Source organism: Sminthopsis crassicaudata, chromosome 1, assembly GCF_048593235.1.
Source record: "Sminthopsis crassicaudata isolate SCR6 chromosome 1, ASM4859323v1, whole genome shotgun sequence".
Lineage (NCBI taxonomy): Eukaryota > Metazoa > Chordata > Mammalia > Dasyuromorphia > Dasyuridae > Sminthopsis > Sminthopsis crassicaudata.
The window spans coordinates 98,537,627-98,560,086 of NC_133617.1; the positions used below are offsets into that span (position 1 = coordinate 98,537,627).

Here is a 22,460-nt window from a genome sequence, read left to right on the forward strand (position 1 = left end):
GTGCCAGCAAATAGAAGCCTATAATCTCCTCCCAACCCACTGTCTTGACCTCTTAATGTCTGTAGGTGAGAGATCTGAAAACTACTAGTGCTGTCACTGATTCAGTTGCTCCCAAGGCATGCTCTTGGTTTGCTTGGGGCCCAATTTTGTGTTAGCATGGCCTACACTGGACTGGGCTCCTCTCTCACCCTGGTACAATAGAACTTTCCTGCTAACTCTTTGAGTTATCATTGGCTGGAAAATTGTTTCATTATGTCTTTCTGAGGGTTCAGTTGCTCTTGAATTTGTTTAGGATCATTATTTAAGGGTATTTGTAGAGATTTGGGAGAGTGAGTCCCCACCTTAACTCTACCACTTTGGCTCCTCTGCCTTGCAAAATAAAGCCAAGATCACCCTGGCAAGAAAAATGCTACTGTGTACTTCAAGATACCAGAACAGATACTTCACACCCCTCCCCAAACATTGGCCACAGGATGAGTTTCATAGCCTTTGGTTTCTTTAGACATTTTCCCATCGATTCTGTTGGGATACAATGGCTCTCAAGTTCTACAGAATCCTTAATGAAAACATGTGCTAGGCTTGCCTACAAAGTTCTAAGTATTGATATATTCTTTGCCTCAGATGGTTTCAAATCATTCATCAAAATCCCATCTCTCTTCAAATAAGAAACTAAGTGGGGAAAATGGTGATGTATTAATGACCACTTGTTTTTTGGCAAACCAGGTCTATTGGAAGGTGGTACACAGAAACTGGATCAATTGTCATACATGGACTTCATTTTCAAAGGATGGTTGGCAGCCTGGTGAAGTGGAAAGAACAGTGGGATTTGAAAGACTTCATTACCATCAAGGAAGGAATAAAAGCTCCATAAAACGGCTGACAAAACATGTTTTCCACCTTTTGGCAGGTGTTGGGCCAGAATGCAGAAAAACATTTACAATCATGGACAAAATATTGATGTTATGTTTGGGTATAGTAGTTACAGGAAGGGTTTCTGGGAGGAGTGTGTATGTGTGTGTGTATCTATCATGGGAAGGTTTTTAAATCTTCCTAATCCACTCTCAGAAAAGTCTATTTAGGCATCTGGCTACCAATGGAGAGGAGAGATCATAAAATCTGAATTGAAAGGGACCTTAGGAGCTACTTAGTCCAAACCATTTTACAGTAAGAATCTCCTTTCACAACACACTCAACATTATCCAGTTTTTGTCTGAAGATGTAGAGAATTCACCATCTTTTAAATTTTAGCTCTAGCTTTGCTATAAATTATCTAATTCAGGATATCAACAATTTATATTTGCAAAGCATTTTATATACATTATCTCCTTTGAGCTTTATAACAATCCCACAAAGGAGGTACTAAATCTCTGAGAAGTTTAAGTGATTTGTCCCTGTTCACACAATTATAAAGTTTTAGAAGAAGGATGTGAATCCAATTTTACTCCTAATTCTAACTTCAACATCATTTCCACATTAGCACAATAATTTTAATCATTTGTTTTCCCTCATTTGTAAAATGAGGTTCATTCTGGGTTTATGGTTTTTTATGACTTGTCATAAAAGTCATCCTTTACCTGAAATTCATAAAAGAATCACAGTTAGGGATAGCATTATTGGGGAGGAGGGTCAGGACTGTCAAAGAGGAGACTACAATAATCTAAAAGCCACAAGCTTAGGATGTGATAGTAAACAAAATTAATATTAAAATCATATATGCCTAGATTTAGGCTTGTGCTCTGATGACAAGACTATATGCAACTCTGTGGTCCCACTCGAAGATTTAAGTGAAGTACTTCCTAATGCAAACCATATTTCTGAAATAAAGCTGGATGATACTCCATCTTAATTCAGATTGTTCTTTCAAGCTTAGTTAACACATAATACCAGTAAAAATCATATTAAAGTCAAAAATACAATTCATCATGTATAATTTAAAAACAAAATAGTAGATTATACATTAGTGTAACTTTTAACAAAAGGTAGGCTAAGACTTATACAATAATACTTTCACCTACAATTTTGAATATTCTTAATCATATATGAACAGATTCTGATAGTGGGAAAAACATTTGGTTCTCACTTTAAAAGATATCATTTTTCAAATACACAGTTACAAAAAAGTTATAAAACTGCACATGACATGACTCCTTGTTATTTTTTTTGGTTTGTTTTATTGCTTACATGTCAATCACACAGTGTATCCTTATAGTTAATGAAACTGGATTCATTACATTTACTACAGAATATATCTTCATGGATAAAATAAGATTTTAAAAAAAGTCTCATTTCCATATTGACAACCCAAGAGATGAATATTACTTCTGGAAATGGGTCTTAATTTTATCTTGAACTAACAAGTACAAATGTACTATTACAAAATACAGTAAATTAGGAAAAATTCAAAGCAAAGCTCAAATACATATAAAATTTGTTGGACTCCAAGTGAAAAATCAAACTTTAAAGAAACAGCCACCGGTACTAGAGGTCCAGTATACACACTATATATTCTAAGTATTAAAGCTGTTCAAGAAGAATGAAATGATACAAAACAACTGTGTACATTAAAATAGAATACTTAACAGTTTATTTGACTTAATAACTACAGAAAAATAAAATCAACACAATCAGATGGTAGACAAATTCCATACTCTAAGACTTCAAAATGCCTAAAAGACACATATACATGTACCTGCAATGTTCCTGTGACACAAGAAATAAATCAAAGAAAATATCCATTCTCAGAACTTATAGCCAACAGTCAGTGTGGTAATCAAGAATGTATAGGAGTTTACTGTAGTGAAACTGAGGAAAACTTAAACCAACAATATATGAACAGACTAAGGGAAAAGTGCAATAAAAGCCAATTACATTTTCCAGGGTACATGCGATCAAGACATGCAGTAAATGTAAATTTTTCAAAACAAGAAAATATGTACAGCAGTTTGTATATTGCATGAGTGCAAATGAAAATACATTCTTAATTTTTTATTTTCATAGATTATTAAATTATATATATTTTTTCATACAAAAGCACACAGTGTTAAATTTATAAAATGGCATCCGAGTGGATGATGATTGTTCTGCATTCTGTCCCATTTAGATTCTTTAAAAAAGGAATGTAGGTCAAAAAATATCTTACCTTAAAAAGAAAATCAAAGTGGGAAAACAGGACAAAAGTAGGCATAATGATGCAAAAATTTTTGTTCAATTAGGGTGTCAAGCTGCAACAGCAATACCCCCAAAAGAATACTGGATATGCTCTTCTGTTGTCTACAACTGTGAGCACCCTGTTAATTGGGAAATGGCTAGTTTTGAGAACATTCCATCTTGTTTCAATGTGTCATTTCATAGGTTTAATTGATTACAACATGGAGCATGCACTATTATACTTCCAAAAAGCATCAAGGGAAACCATTATTTTGGCTTACATATTGAAAAGATTTACAATGACTTTGTTTATCTCTTCATTTTTTCCTGTTTCAAGCAGAGCCTAAAATAATACACACAAATTCACACAAACACTTTATTACAATTTTCTAAATGAAAATATTAAGTTCCTTTTAGCTTTTGAGATGCTTATGCTGCTTCATGTAAATGGCAATGTAGGTTGAAAAATCTTCCACTCAAGGTACTGGATTGTGGAACAGATGATTTTTAATCTTCTGAAGAGAATTTCAAAACGGACCATGAAGAAAAAAAGTGTTTATTAACACCTAGTGCCAAGGAATTCACCAAAATACATACCATTTTAAGAAAATACTATCAAAAGCATGTCAGTACACACAAACTGTAGCACTGATATTAGCAGATATATAAACCTATGAAATTCAGCACACTTGTTCTCTAAAACCACAGGGAAGTCTAAGGTAATTCTAAAAAAACCCAGATATACATGGGTACATTTGGTTCAAATCTTACAAAATAAACTTAAAGTTAACACTTAGGAAGGCTGAAACTATAGAATTCATTAAAAAATAATCAACATGTAAAACAGTACTGAAAATTTAAATTAATATGCTATGAAGAGAAATGTATAGACTTCTCATTTTTTGTATTATGAATTCACAAGTGAACAATTAACTTCTTAAAAATGTCTTTCTATACTAAATATATCTCTCTTAATTAATGAAGCCATAGCAAAATATGACTGCAATTTCAAAGCATGGCCTATAAACTATATATATATATATATATCTATGATGTGAAAAATATTGCACAGTTTGGTGCTCTAAGAGGAAGCTTCACACTTCTCAAGAACAGTTAAACTTTTAGCAGAAAATACAGTATAGCTGTACCAGATTTGTAAAAGTACGTTATTTTTTTAGATCACAGTCTTTGAACACATCACACAAATTTGTTACTGTAAATAAGCAATAGTGGCTTTCGACAACTTATTCTAAAGCAAAGAAGAAAAAGCCACCAATTCAGAGCTTCCGGGATTGCAAGAAAATACATGTCTTTGCTATTCTATATGACAAGCAGTCAAAGACATTTTTGTTAAAAACAGTTCTGTATAAGTTTATGAAATACATCATATATACTCCGTATGTTTGTAAATTCCTATTAAGGATTTGAAAAAAAAATAAAAAAACTTGCTTTTGAAATAAGCATTTATGAAAAGTTTAAAATGTACTATAGAACATGAAAAAAAATCTCAGTTGCTCAACTTTTAAAACCAATAGGGAATTCAAATGGAAAAAACAAATTGACATGACAGATCTGTATGCTCCATTATATTTAAGAGAATACAGTCTAAAAATGTCTAATTTACTCTGGCAATCAATCACTTGGTTCAACTTTAGTTCCCTAATTATTTTGAATAAATATGTTAACTGGAATGAGGCAAATTAACCCTAAAACTGATTTTAGCCTTGATTTTCAACTTTAAACTAAATATGATTCAGCAGACTCCATAAGACTCAATACACACAGAGATCTGGAAACTTCATCTCATAAACTGGGACAGACTGGTACTGGGCATGTCCAGATGTGATGGTCAGTGTTCCTGATGGACTCGGAGGTGGACTGAAAAAGATAAAAAAAAAAAAAAAAAAAAAAGGCATCAGCACAGGTATATCTAAAATTGTTTTTTGTTTTTTTTCTCTTCTTCAGAGAATTCTGTTTTCAAATTTATCATTGATATGGCCTCTCCAATTAGGTTACAGAAATTGTGATGTCTGTCAAAAAAAACAGATGGTATTGCCTGCCAACTTAACTTCAGTTCTAATATTCAAGTCTAAACACTTGGTAATTCAAATTATTGTACTCTGATTGTTCCAGGTCAGAATTCAATAATGACATGCTTTAAAAACAAAAATGGCATTTTGCCTTGCTTTGTTTCACCAATCCTAGAGCAGGGACATTATTTACTAGACTATGAAATTTTTAAAAAGTTAACTAAGGCCTGAAGCCTAAGCTGTTCCTTTAACAATTAAGAGAATGTCTTCCACAGAAAAGCATTAAAAGGGAAATGGAAAATATAGGAATATTTCATGATATTATGCAAAATAGGAATATACAGGAAATGTGAAGAAAGAATAGATGAGCAAGAAAGGAACATTGTTGAACTTTTATTATAGGATAGCATTTGGTTTGTAATTTCAAAGAATTATGGAATGCTATAGGACCTAAAAAACCTTCACAAGATATAAAGGAATTATGTTACAGGGACTAGAAGAACAAGATAATAGCTCTAACCAAGAAGGTCATACTTTTGACTCATTGAATATTAATTAAGGGAAGTTAAATTTATTTTCACAAGTTATATTTCCTCTATTCTATCCTTTGGCATTTGATTTTCTGGAATCCTACTGTGTGGGAAAAATGACATAACACAAATGAAGCTCTGTGCAAAATTAAAGAATCTGGGTTGTTAGCTAATCCTTTTAGCTTTATGATACCTATAAATTTGATAAGCATGTCATTTATACCAGAGAAACAGAAAAACTATCAAAAGTAGGCTTAAAAGTTAGGTAAGAAATCTGAGGCTTATTTTTAGTATAAAAACAAGCAGTTTTATATATCCTAACAGGTCAAGATATAACATGATATGAATCATAAATCTTATGATTTTATTTCACCCATATGTATCTAAAAATACATAAATCAATCTGTAATGTCTACTTAGAACTAATTTATTTCCCCTCCATGTTTTTTTCCAAATGATTTGATTCACTGTTGTAGATATCTATAAGTGAATAACTGCTGTAAAAGGTCTATTTATATTAAGATTTTTGTGTGTATTCAAGAGATCAAGTTACTGCTTCTATTTAAGTTCAAGGTCAATCAACAGTTAGCTAAACTGAACATAGCATTATTTTGGCACAAGCATAAAGTACTATTTCAAAAAGTACATTTCAGAATGGGTAATCAGACAGCATATTAAAAGAACAAAGGAAATTAAAAATAATATGACCAATTGAGACAATGTTAGACAAGGTACTGTCCCTCAAAAATTAGTTATCTGTATCAATATTTATTCTGAACTTACTGAAGTCCTGCAGTGGGTAATATGGCACCATGGTCCTTGGCAATAATCACCTCTACAATCTATTGACAGTTCTATGAGTCTTTTCAATAAACCAGAAAAAAACAAAAACAAAACAAACAAAAACAGGAAATCTCTAGAACTCAGCTAGACTATTCCTTCAGGACAATAATGTGTACATAAGAGAGTGGGACAATGGAATGGAGAAAAGAAATATTTACTCTAAAAGAAAATGCTGATGTCCATTTCCTTAAATGTTTTTAACCATAACTATTTATTTTTTTAAATGGCTTTAAAATATTTCTCTGAAAGAAGAATTAGTTAATCCCAGCAAGGTTTTACATTCATAAATCCTTACCGTATGGTAAGTTCCAGTATTTGTGCAAGTCTGTCATGAAGAAAATTTGCCTATGAGGAGAAAGAGAATAATGGAGAAAGGAATATTAAAAATGCTACACAGAGCTGAACATTCTTCCAATGATTTGCATCATTACATATAAGCCTAATACATAACAGTAAGATTCAGCACTGAACATACTGGTCAAAAATAAAATTTGCAAATGACAAATAATTGAGGTTGCCAAAGTCTTTTCTAGTTTCTCTACATATATCAGTGTTGCAACATTCAGCACTATAACCCAGTGTAACCTGTGTATAATTCAACCCAACCAAAATAAAGAAATAATCAAGTCCATACTTTACAATGGCCACTGATAAACTGATAAGTGTCCAAAGGAGGGGCAATCAGGAAGGTACTCTGTGATCATGTAATGGAAGGATTGGTTGAAGAGAGACTGAAATTATTTAAGCCTCAGAAAGGGATTTAATGGATATAGTATAGTTGTTATCTAGAATTTGAAAAGCTATCATAGGGAATAATGTTGCACTGCAGAGTGCTGAACTTCCAGATAGGAAGACCTGGATTTGAATCTTACCTCCAATACTGTGTGGCCATGGCTGCAAGTAATTTAACCTCTCTGAGTCTCAGTTTTCTCATCTGTAAAATAGCACCTATAGTACCTACACCTCAAGGTTATTAGGAAATACAGTATCATATAAATGTCTTGATATTATCATCATTATGTTTGGCCCCATAGGACATACCTAGGAGCAATGGTTATAATTTCCAAAAAGAAAAATTCAGACTCATTTCATTAAAAGTAGGTATTTATAAAAGTGGAATTGGCTATCTTAGAATGTTCGTAGTTTTCTCCAAAATAATGGCAAATGAGCCAAAGCTAGACAACTACTTATCAGGGATACTGTACAAAGAATTCTTGTTCTGGATGAATCGACAAAGTTGTTGAATTCCATTTCAATTTGAATTCTGTGAATTAAACTGTAGAATCAGTCAAATAAAATCTTTATAATTGATGTGTATATAGCCTAACTTAGCAAGTGGATTACTACATGAAAATAGAAGTTGCTTTCAATAAATAGGTTTAAAATAAAAAATATAATTAAGAAATTTTCTTTCTTTGCCCTCTTTAATTTGCAATAATAGCAAAAAGCTTCAAAAAAGTTTAATTAAAATACATTAGAAAGAACACTTTCTTGGGAGTCAGGTAATGTAAGTTCTAATTAAGTAAAATATTCTAGTTGTAGTCTATATAAAAAATTAGCCACATACTTTAAGAAAGTTATCTGATCTCCTTGGGATTCAATTACCTTATTTTATCTAGTGCTAGAAAGGACCTTAGAGATCATCTTGTGTAAGCTTTATTTTTCAATTAAGAAACTTGGACTCAAATAGATCAGTAAAGTGGCCAAAGTCCCATATACAAAAAAGAACAAGTCATTTGAACACTATTATTTAACTAAATATATATATATATATATATATATATATATATATATATATATATATATATATATATATATATATATGATTGCATATAACATGCATTTCATGTTTGCTGCATTATATATACCATGTTGAGTCTAATATGCCTATAAAATAAAGGGTTTAAACTATATAATGTAGAATATTTATATGAACTATAAATGTTTAAAATCTGAGGGCCTTTTACCCAGTAAAATGCTAAGTACAGAATCCTGTTCTAATAGGAATGTTATTTTGTGACTAAAAGTGAAAATATGCGTTTCATAAAATAAAAAATGAAATTCATACATTCAAATCTGCTTTATCTACGCAAGCAAAAACTTAAAAAATAGTCTTTTCCAAAGAGTTTCTTATTATGTGGTCAATACATTTAAGCCTCAATATTTGTCCTTCTAAAGAATGATCTGAATTCATTTCTTTAAGTATTGGCTGGTTTGATCTTGCTGTCAAGGAACTCTCAAGTCTTCTGCAGCACTCAGCTTTCGTTAAAGTTAAACTCTCATAGTCATACCCTGTAACATGCACTCCTGGCAGTTACAATTACTAGTCTGTCCTAGACCCAACAGAGCACCTTTGACCACTGACCTTTGCAGTGTCAACTCTACCTGGCTTGCCTCCTCTGAGGCCTTCCAAGGTCTCTGGCCACAATTTCTTGAATCTATAGTTTAATAACCAATAGTATGCTCAAGAACAGCCACGTATAATCTTAAACGCCTTTATTATACCTACTCACATAATGTCCTGACTTGTTAACTCCTTAGTGAACACCTGGTCTGAAGATCCACATGTTCATTACCAAACTTCTTACCTCTCTCGGCTATCCATCAGCTTGGCTTGGCTACCCCAGGCCAGGGAGCCAGGTTAAAGAGAGCGACTTGCTGCCTGCAGTGGGCTTATAAAGGACCTGCAAGGTCACACACACAGCCAACCAGAGAGAGAGCCATCACCCATTACGAAGCCATCTCAATATGGCCAGGATCCCACCCACAGGGCAGTCCTATATGCACAGAGATTACTTCTGGACCACTCAATCTCCTGTTGCACCGTGGCCGCCCATTTAAAGGATCCTTACAATACCCCACTATTGGAAAGAACACACTTTTGACTATAAGGGCATTTGTTGGCAAGGTGATATCTGCTTTTTAGTATGTGGTTAGATTTGCTATTGTGTTCGTTCCAAGAGGTAAGCATTTTCTAATTCCATGACTGCAGTTGCTATGTGCAGCAATCTTTTGAGCTCAAGAATAGAAAATCTGACAGATTCTACTTCTCCTTCTATTTACGATCTTAGATATTTTGAAATTAAGCTTCAAGCCGATTTTTACACTACTTTTTCACCCTCAAAAAGAGACTGCTTATTACTCATATGGACCTGTAATCTCATCAGCTGAGATAAATTCTTCAGTGAATCAGATTGCAGATCAACCATATTGTCTATATTCTCTCGACAAGGAGATACATCCATGTCCTTGATTTTTCCTGGAATTCTAAGGGTACCAATGGTGCACTTTCACTCCACCTTTAATCTGTTGGTAGTACCATTTATCCTCCTCTTCCCTTACTATCACAAAACCCTTTTATGACTTCTTTAATTCTAGTCTTTTCAGTTTAACATCATTTATTTGTTGTACATACATGTATACACAAACATACGTATACATACACACACACAAAACCCTTCTTAGATGGAAGAAAATGTTAATCATCTAAAGCTTTGTGTTTTTATACAAATCTCTGGCTTTTCTTGTTCCTTTTTCAGTTTTTCCCCATCCTCACCTTTCTCATCTTTGTATTCAAGTCATCAAAAGTATCAGAGAACATATTTATTTGGAGGATCCTGTGTTTTGTAGAATTTGCTACCATTTCATCTTTGGCAATTAAAGTATAAGCAATATCAACAAATAAGTTTCTTTCCACTTAGCTGCAATTCTTTTTCTTCTGATTATATTAATAAGAAGAATATCATCTAATAATACATCCAGTAATTAGTCACTCACAAGAATATCACATTTAGTGTTCCAATAATAAAATTGATATTTATAGTCCATAGATTATGAAATTCTTAGCATCCTCTTCTATCATCAAGTCAAATGGGCTCTACCCAACAAATGATTCATTTTAAAGATTTCTTTTCATGGGTTGTCAAAATCCCAAGGAAAAACTATTCATGAAATCCTACTCTAATGCCAACATTACCTCTTGATATGGAATGGTGGGTATGTTTTTTTTAAATCCTCTCTAGTTCAAGTGAAAAATATTAAGAAATAATTCTCTCCACGCTAATTTTTTTTCAGACTTTTCTCTGAAAATATTTAGATTTTTCTCAAAATTTAACACTTATCTAGAGAAAATTGTAGATTTGGCCTGTATCCTTCCCTGCTTAAGAGACTGGTACCATGATTACTTAAGCGCAGTGTTCTTTTTTTGCATTTAAGGATTAAAATTCTGATCAAAGGAAAGAAATACTTCAGCTTTTGAACTTAAGAAAGGAATTACAATGTATGGGAATGACTGCCATCTAGGGGAGGGGGTGGAGGGAAGGAGGGGAAAATTTCGGAACAGAAGGGAGTACAAGGGATAATGTTGTAAAAAAAAAAAAATTACCTATGCATATGTACTATCAAAACAAAAAAATGTTATAATTATAAAATTAATTAAAAAAAAGAAGAAAGGAATTACATAGGGACTATTCTCAAATGCTAATAATCCAAAATGGTATTTTAACATATTATAACTTTGTTACTTGTTTAAAATTCCTATAAATATCAACTAGTCTTAGGGCTTGGGATAGAGAATCACATCTAAAAACAGGGCAGGGAGAAAAGGTTCAGATAAGTTGTGCCAATTGGATAATTCTCTCTCTTTAGGACAGACATATAGAAGTTAGATAAAAAAAAAAAAAATCACTGGTGAAAGACATATGTCTAAAACATGGAGTATATGTTATTAATATTTTTTTCTTCAATAGAGGCGACCTTGGGTCTCTGAACAGTAAGACAGCAGAGGCCTAAATCAGCTGAGCATGGAAAGGTATATCAACAAAAAAAGGACTGATTGGTGATGTTTTTTTGAGGTGCTATGGCAATCTAGGACAATGAAAATATATGCATTTCTTCTATATACACTAGTTTTCCTAAATTAGTAATTCTGATACAAAAAGAATTTCATCTTAAATACACAAACAATTCATTTTCAATAATAAAGCAATTTCCATGTCCCCTGAGAAGTGCAGTCTGAAGAAATGAAGTATATCTTTTCCTGGAAAAGGAAGACTATTAGTCATGTAGCACACATTATCAAAACAAGGGCAAAATACTAATTGTTACTTCAATTATGGGTATTCTGGAACAAAATCTATGAATTTTCCAGTGATGTAAAGTCCCTATGAGGAACTTCTACTGATTCAGATCAATAGCTTCTCTAACACAGCTATTTGGGGGGCACTGAGAATTTACTTGATTTGCCCAGGGTCACAAAGCCAAAATTTGTCAAGAGGTAAGACCTGAATCCTGAGTATTACTACCATTACTACTAATAATAATCTCTGAACTGCCAGATTACTAGATTGGCTTGCATCATTACGTGACTATTTACTGAAAGAGTTTTCAGAGTCTGGAGGATATTTCCTGGTGGTTTGTTAACCTATCTATAGTTTAAGAATTCAATTGAGAAACAACTTTTTTCACAAGAGAAAATAAGTTCACAATTCATCAAATATAACAATTTAATAGGTATGTCTTTTATCTTCAAATAAATCAAGATTGAAAACAAGTTCGCATTATGTTCTTTGAGCATTTTTAACTTTCACTAGGTTTTGCGCCTTCCCTTATGAAGTTTTTACCTTTAAAAGGTGTTAATTAGTTCCACAGCAAAACTAAAAGCAGACTTCAGTTTCTCTGCAGTTTCATTTGGAATTTCTCACTTGTATTTTTATGGAATATTACTTTAAAAAAATAAGAACTACTTGGATCCTATTTAATAAAAACCATATTTTGCCATAATGCCAAATTACATAGGTGCTCACTTTGGATTCACACTGTGCTGCAATTTCTTCAAAAGGTGCTTTCTGAAACTTCTCTATCACAAGACGCCTCTTCTCTTTTTCTTGTTCTTCCATTCCATTGGTATCTTTAAAAATATGAAAATGGATTAAATTAACAAGTCAGTTACCTAAAAAAAGCACATTTAATAGCAATAAACTTCCCATAAGAAATCCAAAGGATTTACATGATAGTATTGGAAACTACATTGATTTAAAAGTGAGGAAATAAAATCAAAGTATGACGTACATAACATTTTTGAAATTTCTACGTGTTTGCAACAGAAACAAAGAAACATTTAGAGAGGTTATTACATGAAATGGAAAACTAAAAATAAGGAGACTTGGAAGATAAGGCCTTATCTGTGCCAGGCTTGTATTTTTTGGCCTCTCTCTACAAAATGCATAGGCATTTACATACCATTACTATCCAAAAGACCTGCAATCCCAGAGATGTGTATGTTCCCTCCACCAGAGTAAACTGCAATTCATCCCTCCTTCCCATATTGTAGGCACTTTCTATATGGACTCCCTTAAGTCCTTCAAGGGGATCAAATGATCATATTGTGGGTCTTTACTTTAGATTTTTTTGACATTCAAAGTTAACAGCAGATTAATCAAATTAATGATTAATTTTTTTAGCTCTTTATGTTATTTCAGTTTTAAAAGTAGCAATAACAACTAATAAAAATGATTTTTTTCCAAGTCTTTTCCAGTCCTGTCTAACTCTTCATGATTTGATTTGAGGTTTTCTTGGCAGACACCCAAGTAGTTTGCCATTTTCTTTTCCAATTCATTTTACAGATGAGGATATTGATGCAGACACATTGTCCCATGTAGAGAAAATAATTTATGAGGCTCAAATAATGTAGTTTCAAATCACCCCTATGTCTAACAAGAAACTTAAAGAGTATTTTATGCTTCTTTTTTTGATATCTAAGGGCATCTAGGTCAGGCATCTAAGAGCAGAGAGTTGGACAAGGCTGAATTGACTCAACAAATAAATTTCAACATCTTAAATAAGGATCAACAAAAAGCTGAATTGTAAAAAATTAGTGGAAAAAATAAATCTCACCAATTGCTTTTTTCAATGCTTCAAAGGTTATTTCTTCAGTGGCAGTGACCTGGGTAAAAAATGATTTAAACAGAAATTAGTTGTGGAAGAGACTATTGTAAATATCAATGTAATCTAGTCATTAGTGATCTCATAATATTCAATTTTTTTTCCTTCTTTTCCTTTTCTTAAATCAAGTAATGCAATATAGAGCAAAAGAAAAGCTAGAAAATTTATTTAAAGATTGCTAGTAGCAACAGCCCTTTGTTTAATTAAGAAATTTCACTGTAAATGGAAAGGTCATATAATTATTAAAAAAAAAAAAGGTAATAAAGTACATAAGATGCTATAATATAAGGTGCCCCCAAAGATGATCAGAAAACTTAAGGTACAGTTCTAAATGTTTTTGTTATTTAATTAATTATTAATGTGATGTTCCCTAAAGGCAGAACAACCTATTAAAGTCAAAGTATGCCAATGCATAAGGATGAAGCAATAGCTTCTCCTGCCATTCTTGCTTTCTGCTATAACTCTCAAAGTTGCTTCCCTACTTCTTTCAGATTCCTCTTTTGGATTCACAATCTCATTTCACTTATCCCAACTCTCCAGTTTAGTCCTGTTAGCACCATTTATTATAATACTTTTAATTCTCTCTAACTCATCTTATTCCTAAAGATCCTTATGTCTTCTAAGTACTTTTAGCTTACTAGACAAATCATTTAAGGCTTATATTTACTCGCAGTTATTCTTCAATAAGGGGAAAAGACTTGGTGAGTATCCCAAACTGGTGTCTCTCTTCCAGAGATCTCTTTGATGAAACTATGGTCTCTAGGCCAAGTGACAAGGACAATACTTACTAAAAAGGTGTTACAGTTCAGCCTATGAAATCTACTTTATTTACTATCCCCTCTTCATACTGACTCCTAAGTAACTGTAACATATACAACTGAAATATTCAACCCCTACATTATAAACAACTGATATAAAGAACATTTCTAATAAATATTACTTAAGTATGGTTAAGCAAAAATCTCTCTAAATTCATGCATATTCTTCAATACGACTGAAGGACACAAAAGAGATCCATGATTTATCTTACCTTTAATATTACAAGCAAAGACTTGACATTTCATTGGTATAGGAAGCTGATTCAAAATAAAACTTCCTCTACCAACGAAGACTAACAACGGTTATGTAATTTATAGTCAGAGTTTATAAACAGATTTTGGAAAAGCTAAGTAACTGCCCAAGGTGATGCAGTCAGTGTGTGTTAGAGATAGGACTTGAATCTAGGATATTCTGAGTTGAGGCCAGTTGAGTATCACTATGCCATAATGCCATTCTGATTTAAAAAAAAAAAAGCAAATGATCTAATTTATGCCATTTCTATATTTACTGTTGTATTCAACAAAATTAAAGCAGACCTTCATATATATTTTAGGAGAAACACAATAATCTGCAATTGCTAGGACTTTGGACAGGCTAAAAAAAAAAAAAAAAAAAAAAGGAAATATGCCTGTAAGTCTGACTATCTAAGATTTCTTACACTTTTGCTTATCTGAGTTATAGGAAAGCATGAAAAGGCAAACTTAATATCTCTACTGATAGTTTCTGAAATATATTACTCACATGGAAGATGGAAAGTATTTCAGTGCTTATTTAAACCAATTTCCATCTAAAAATTAGGAATCCTTATTACAACATACCTAAGAATGATTATCCCAGCTTTGCCTGAAGACCTCCTTGAGGTCCAATGCTGAAGAAGTCCAATCTACTTACAGATCTCAATGTTAGGAAGTTTCTACCTATATATAATCTTTGCAACTTCCAGGCACAGCCTATAGGTCTGCCCTTTGGGGCCAAACAAAAAATTAATTTGTGGTAGCCTTTCCAGTAGTTCAAGACAGCTATAACATTCCACTTGAATCTTCTCTTCTTCAAGCTAAATGTTCCTAGTTCCTTCAACGGACTGCATGACACAGCACGAAGTAGGGGTGCTTTACCATTCTGATTTCCTGCCTCTCAACATTTCTCCTGGTTCATGATGTCCTTTCTAAAAAATGATGTGTAGAATTCAACATAGTCCTCCAAAGATTGTCTTACTAGGGCAAAAATACAGAAAAACTATAATGTCCTAGTCTTGAAAGATATATGACAATTTAATGTATCCTAAGACTACACTAACTTTTTTGGCTTCCATTTAATAATGTTGCAGGGCAGCTAGATGGCACAGTGCATAGAGTACCAGGCCTGAAGTCAGGAAGATTTATCTTCCTCAGACATTTACTTAGATGGGTAACATTGGACAAGTCAATCAACTTTGTTTGCCTCAGTTTCCTCATCTGCAAAATAAGCTAGAGAAGGAAACAGCCAGCCAATCCAGCATCTTTGACAAAAATAGAAACAAAAGGGGTTATGAAAAGTTAGACACAACTGAAATGAGTGATCAACACAATCATAACATTGATCCATTCTGAATGTGCAACATTATATCCCCCACATCTTTTCCACACTAATTAATCATGGCTTCTTCATAATGTACTATGAAGTTAATTCCTTGAACTAAATTATAAATCTTACATTTATCAACTAAATTTTAGCTTTTCAGTTTCAGTTCCAAACTTTAGCTTTTTAATTTCAATTCTATCTACCCTATCAAGATTTGGGGGTAGATAATAGAGTGGGGTAAAGGGGAAAGGAATTTATGACTCTCCTCTGCCTTGCTAGCTATCTCTCCTCTCTCTGTGCTACTTGTAAGTTTGATAAGGATCTTATCAATATCTTTAACCAAATCACATATTTAAAAAAAGTTAAATAACATAAGGCCAAGAACAGATCACAGGAACGCTCCCCTGGAAATATCCTTCCAAAGTAACACAAATATCCTGAGTCTAGAAAATTATCCATCATGAGATTTATCAAAAGTCTTACTAAAAATTGACACAAACACTCTCTCTCTCTCTCTCTCTCTCTCTCTCTCTCTCTCTCTCTCTCTCTCTCTCTCTCTCTCTCTCTCTATATATATATATATATATATATATATATATCACTTCTCAAATTCAGTATGCCTGTTGGAAAAAAAAAATTAGTCTAGAAATACTGGTTCTATATATATTTTTTTATGATTGAAGCTTCTTTCTTCCTTTACTTTTAATAAGCTCATTCTTAACCATTACAGAATTTTGCCAAAAACCATTAGCCTATAGTTAGTGATTGTGTTCTTCTTGCTTATCCTAGATATCAACTCCCTAACTAGCTATTTTCAATGTGTTCCTTCCAGGGCAAAGGTAACTCTTCTTTGCAGAAGAAAGAGATCTGCTCTAGTTCATTCTATTTGTACTCCTCATCCTATTCTCATATGATCAGTCAGTGCTATTGTAGCTATTCACATTATCTGTCACTACTTTTATTACACAGACACAAGCAGACAGGCATACACATACTCATCACTGAAGTTGATAAATTCTTTAATCTTTCACATTGGTTTCTTTTGACAATTCACCTCCCGTCTCTCAATGGAATAAAAATTTCCTATTTTGTACCTTCAAAATATCATTCTTGACAGCTTTCTACTTCTTCTGTGCTGACTTTTACTATAGAATTTTATTCCTCAAGACCCTATTTAGTTATCCCGTGAACCCTTTGAAATCTGATCTATAAAATCTAGGATAGATGTCAAACTATGACCAGACTTTCTCTCTATCACAAACTCTATTCTAGTTAGGACAGAAGAGTCAGTCACTCCCTCACTCCATGTGCTCATGTAATACTCCAGACCTATTTTATCTGTTGGTAGGAATCAGATAAAAAGAGAATTCCACAATAGAATTTAAATTCCTTGAGGGATTGGCAGTGTGATTAATTCACAGTAGAGATGCAAATAGAGGTTCATTTGATTTGAAAATCTTTGAAATAATTGTTTTTCATATAATTCTAACTCATATGAATAGATCAATTTTTCAAAAGGGATGTTTCAAGGGTTTCTATTCTTAAAATAAATGATAAGCTAAATAGCTTAATACACAGCATTGAAAAATGTACTATTTACTCAAAAGCAAAATAATTTATATTCCATATAAAGTCTCTCTTAATCAAGAGCTGATTATAAGTCTCATTTTTTTTAAAAAATAGAAGATAGGAAATTGGGCAATAACAAATAGAAGTTTCTGAAAACAGAAAAACTAGAAAAAGGATTAAGCAGTGGTTTCTTTTTTATTAGCAAGGTTCTGAGCATATAAGGCAAAAGAAAATCATAATTACAGTTGTTTCATTGATTCATCAGCAAACTTGTGTATTAGCTGATTTCATTAATATAGGGAACTCTTGTTGAGGAAACCGATAAGCACTGATAAATTTATCAGGAAACTGACAAATGTATAAAGATCATTACTTCCTCTGAAATTTAGAGTTTTGGAAAGTTGCTAAGGCACTGCAATGTTAAGTACTTTGTCTAGGGTCACAAAGAAATGCAGTATATTTTAGCAGTGAGGAATAAACTTAGAATGAAATTGAGACCAACCATATCCACTGTTATGGCTGCTGTACACATATGCAACATCCTCACACACCCACATATATATATATATATGCATAAAAGTTACTTATAATAATGCCAACATTTTTTTCTTTTTTTAAAAATAGATACAATGTTAAAATATTAACTATAGTCTACTGGGAGAAAAATATGTATAAATGAGTCAATATAAGATAGGGATAGAGGACTGGTCTTATGATTTCATTATTGTAAAAATGATTTATCGGATAAGGAAACCCTTTTGATTAATGTAGATTTGGCAGCTTGACTATAACTTCTTAGACAGTTGACTAAAGATCTGACACATTAAATGATTGACCCAGAGCCACAGCCCTAATGTGTAGTTACTAAGTTATACTTACTTTCATTACAAAATATATACAAAAGTAATTTTTTTGTGAGGGGCAAAAAGAAGAATGGGCAAGCCCTAATGCCAGAATGGATCATGAAAGTACTAGTTGGTCTTTGAAAAAAGATTGAAATTCTGGCGAGACAGAGGTAAAGGGGAGAATATTCTGAGCTCAGGACTGTGTGCAAAGAGCTGGCAATGGGAGAGGGAATTTCATGTACATGGAATAGCAAGTAGGCCAGTTGGGCCAGAATGTATAAGGAAAACTATTTTATCTACAAGGATACAAAAAAACATCTTATTAAATGTTCTATAAAAATCAAGATACACTAGTATAAGAAAATGATGTCAGTTTGGAAGGCTTTATTCTTACTAAGTCCATACTGACTCTTAATGATCAGCTCTTTTTCTTCTAAATGCTCACAAATCCATTCTAGAATTTTGCAAGACATAAAGAACAAGCTTACCAGTCTAGTTTCCAGAATCCATCTATTTCCCCTTTTCTATGATTTTAAAATTTTGATATTTATTGCCTAGCTGGAAACTCTGTACTGTTACCTTGTATTAGAGCAAACATTTCCAATATGTGTTATGTTGAATGCTGTCCTGGTGAATAAGTTTGAAGCTGGAGTTTGGCTCAGCTGAATCTAATACTGTAGTATATTCGACTATTCAGATGCCCTGGATGAGACTTGTTTGACTTTACTGTAGCAATATAGAACCAAGTTTGCAGTACAGGAGCTTCAAATGGGAACACAGGGTAATAAATGCCTTTTAATGTAAAATTCATCTTCTGTTTAAAAACTATGAGTACTTTCCCCCCCATGTGAATATTTTATGCAAAATATCTATGAAATGAACTTCTCAGATCAATTTATAGATTAATTCAGTAATATCAGCTAAAAATGCTGTATAAAAAAGGTAGTATCAAAATAAAAAATTGTAATTAAAAAACGAATGGTTCATAAGACAGCATTGTATTTGGCAAACATATATGAAGAACTAAATTTAAAAAGCAAGCACCCCAAAAGAAGACAGTGGCAACAACCAGACATCAACACTAAAGAAAGGATATTATTTGCCACAATTATTAAATGGAGGTTAAGTTACCACTAGGCTTTATAACAGAAAAATCCGTAAAGTGGAGTAGAGAGAGGTTTCTGACTAAATCCAATTGGTAATATAATAACTTGCCCTTGATACCCCCAAGTCTCATTTTAATATTTGGAAATGCATCAATGTTATAGATCACAACCCCTCTATGACATGGCAGAGCACTTTTAAAAGTTGGTAGTTTCATCAAAAAATAAAAAGGTTAATAATCACTGTGTAACCAGCCTGCTGAGGTGCCACCAGAACTAGGCTGGTCTTTGAAAGACAGTCCTAATAGTCTATTAGAGGAATTAATTATATCTATATTTTTTTCTCTCTCTCTCTCTCTTTCTCTCTCTCTCTCTCTCTCTCTCTATATATATATATATATTCTATATTTAAATACCTATCTATGTAGACTTATACCTACATATATACATATATGTATGTATATGTATATGGAGCATTTCCCTGTTGGTAGGACCTGGCAGAGCTTGTTCTTAATTGGCCTGGCTTTCAAAAACTTAATTATGTAGGTGCCTGACAGAGACATCAGAATGAGATTTAAGCCAATCACTGAATATTTCTTAGTGAAAATAGTATGAATAATACAAACCCAGCAACTGCTGTCCCTACCTATCACACTAGTGTTTGAGATGTCAATTACCAATACAAATCAACTATCAGGAAACCTGAAGATCTGGGAGTTGCCACATAGTAACACAAGAAGTGATTTTAGATGATGTTCTTCACTGTTTTGATAACATTATTTTCATGGTTTATTTTGTATAAACAAGAAAACAAGTTTTTTTTGGAATGTGAACAATTTTTTAAAGAGGTAATATTTTCATAAAAACAGAGAAAAGATTCTGTGACTTCCTTGTCACAGTCTAATGATTTGTCCAGTCTTGGATGAATAAAGCATAAGTGAATGGGTGAAAATCTAGTAGCAGCACAGTGGTGCTATTAAAATTTAGGTCCAAAATAGGGAACAAACACTGAGAAGAAATGCCAATTTCTAAATAATCTATACTAGGAGTTTTTGAGGGTTGTTTGATAACATTGAAATCAAAGTTATAATTTTCCATCAATGGGAAAATTCCGTAAAAGCAATATGCAACCTAGACCAAGAGAATAATTCTATCTGTGACTAATACATATTTAATAAAATGATCTGATACACTAATTATATGATACCTTGTACATATCTTGTTGTACATGTTGTACAACACTTTATTTTTAGTAGTCTTCATAATGGCTATGATACTATGAACCTAACCTACAAGACTACAAGATTTCTCTATGATGACATAATATAACTATAAAGTTTAAATTGCTTTAGTATATAAGTTAAATAGCATATAACTAAATTGATATGCTAAATAAAATAAAAAGAACTTTAACAACCATGTCTTATTTAAGCTTGCTCCCAAAGATGAGGTATCTACATAAACTACCGTTCCACCTTTTTTTGCAAAGGCAGAGGTTATAAAAGTAGAACACTAATTTTAACCACTGCTGGACATAACTGATGTGCTAATTAGTATTGCTGAATTGTTTTTTTTCTCTCTATTTTATTTCTTTATCATATCATTTATGGACTAGAAAAGTGAGAGTTATTGGGAAGTTATGATATTGTTTAAAACAAAAACTATTTTAAAAGAACTTTAAAACCATGCATAAAAAAACTACTTTTCAACATTAAAAGATTCAAAGCCTAAGTAATATGAATGACTACTAAAACTTTTAAAATGCTTCTATCTAAAGGGTAATCTGAGTTGACATACTATATATTTCATTTTAAAGTAAGACATTGATAATATTCTATCAGATACAGTGGGAGGAAAAACTGACAAAAATTTTGACAGTCTCAAAACAAAGCTCACAGATTAACTTTCAATAACTTACCACATCTTCAACAGGGTTGCTGCCTGGTAAAATATCCACCTGGATAGATACAGTGTCTACAATGCTCTTCCTTCTAGAAAGTCGATCTTCATCTAGATTTAAAAAAAAAAAATTTGTAGTTTTTCTTTCCATTAGAAACAAGATTCAATTTTTATTTTTAATTGTTTTTGATGCAAAAAGAATACTAATATTCTCTACCTAGAGAAAATATGAAAAAGGTAGTTCAAGAAATATTTAAAGGCAGTGAGCTTTGTCTTTCATCATCCTCTCTTTAGTTTTTAATATTTTCCTTCATATTGGCTTATTACCCTATCTACAGACAGATATCTTACCTACCTCCCAATTTAATTATTCCCCCCCCTTAAGCTCAGCACTTTTCTTTATTTTTCTATTGCTACTGAGGGCATCACCATCCTTCTAGTAATTCAGTTCTGCTTCTTAGTGTGCTCACTCCTCACTCTGTTATATCTTTTTCTACAACAGATCTTATATTAAAAACCTTGTCTATTCAAAAAAACACCAACTCAGAGCGGGGCTTCCTTAACTCTTAGCTTGTTTACTTTTAAAGATCTTGCTCCTAATTATCTTTCACTATTACAAGACTGTGAGTTGCCCTTTCTGCCTTAACTTTCCCTCTATTCCAATCTGTCCTCCATGTAATCCCTACAGTAATTTTCAGAAATAGGGGGGCCTGACCACATCAAGCTCCTTCTCAACAAATTCCAATAATTCCCTATTATCTCTAAGATCAAAAATAAACTCCTCTAAATAACACATAAAATTCTTTACAACAAAGTTCCTTGCTGCATTGTCTTCTTTTAATCTTCTCTTGCAAGTCTATTTGTTATTCTTCATACACAGAACTCCATCTCTCATCCCTCTGCCTTTGTATCAGCTCTTCCTCATGCCTTTCCTTTACTCACTTTCCTGTTTAATTTCTTCACAGCTTAAAATTGTTCTTCAGGAAGTCTTGAAGTATCTTATTTACCCTAGTCATTAGGACCTTTCCTTCTAGGGGGCAGTTTTTTAAAACTTACCTTTACTTCATTCCTACCATATTATCTTTGACATTTATTAGCATTAGCCAGTAATCAACATTAACTATTCTCTTAATGTTAAATCTACACATTTCTTAATTATATGAAGTTAATTGA

The 22,460-nt window shown here is 32.6% G+C and overlaps 1 protein-coding gene across 8 annotated transcripts in view; it reads right to left on the bottom strand.

Moving 5' to 3' along the window:
- Positions 1 to 2,557: 2,557 nt before the first annotated feature.
- EFR3A (EFR3 homolog A) overlaps positions 2,558 to 22,460 on the bottom strand; it is a 138,506-nt gene continuing 118,603 nt past the window's right edge. For 4 of the 8 annotated variants that reach the window (XM_074265435.1, XM_074265447.1, XM_074265457.1 and 1 more), the window contains 5 exons: positions 21,307 to 21,398; positions 13,445 to 13,493; positions 12,355 to 12,458; positions 6,846 to 6,895; positions 4,791 to 5,025 (listed from right to left, as the gene is read on the bottom strand). In XM_074265435.1, the coding sequence (XP_074121536.1) occupies positions 4,920 to 5,025; positions 6,846 to 6,895; positions 12,355 to 12,458; positions 13,445 to 13,493; positions 21,307 to 21,398 (401 nt within the window). In that variant the 3' untranslated portion in view covers positions 4,791 to 4,919. Of the gene's footprint in view, positions 3,663 to 4,790; positions 5,026 to 6,845; positions 6,896 to 12,354; positions 12,459 to 13,444; positions 13,494 to 21,306; positions 21,399 to 22,460 lie in introns of those variants that run through there. The other 4 variants (XM_074265440.1, XM_074265430.1, XM_074265442.1 and 1 more) reach the window with 2 other exon arrangements.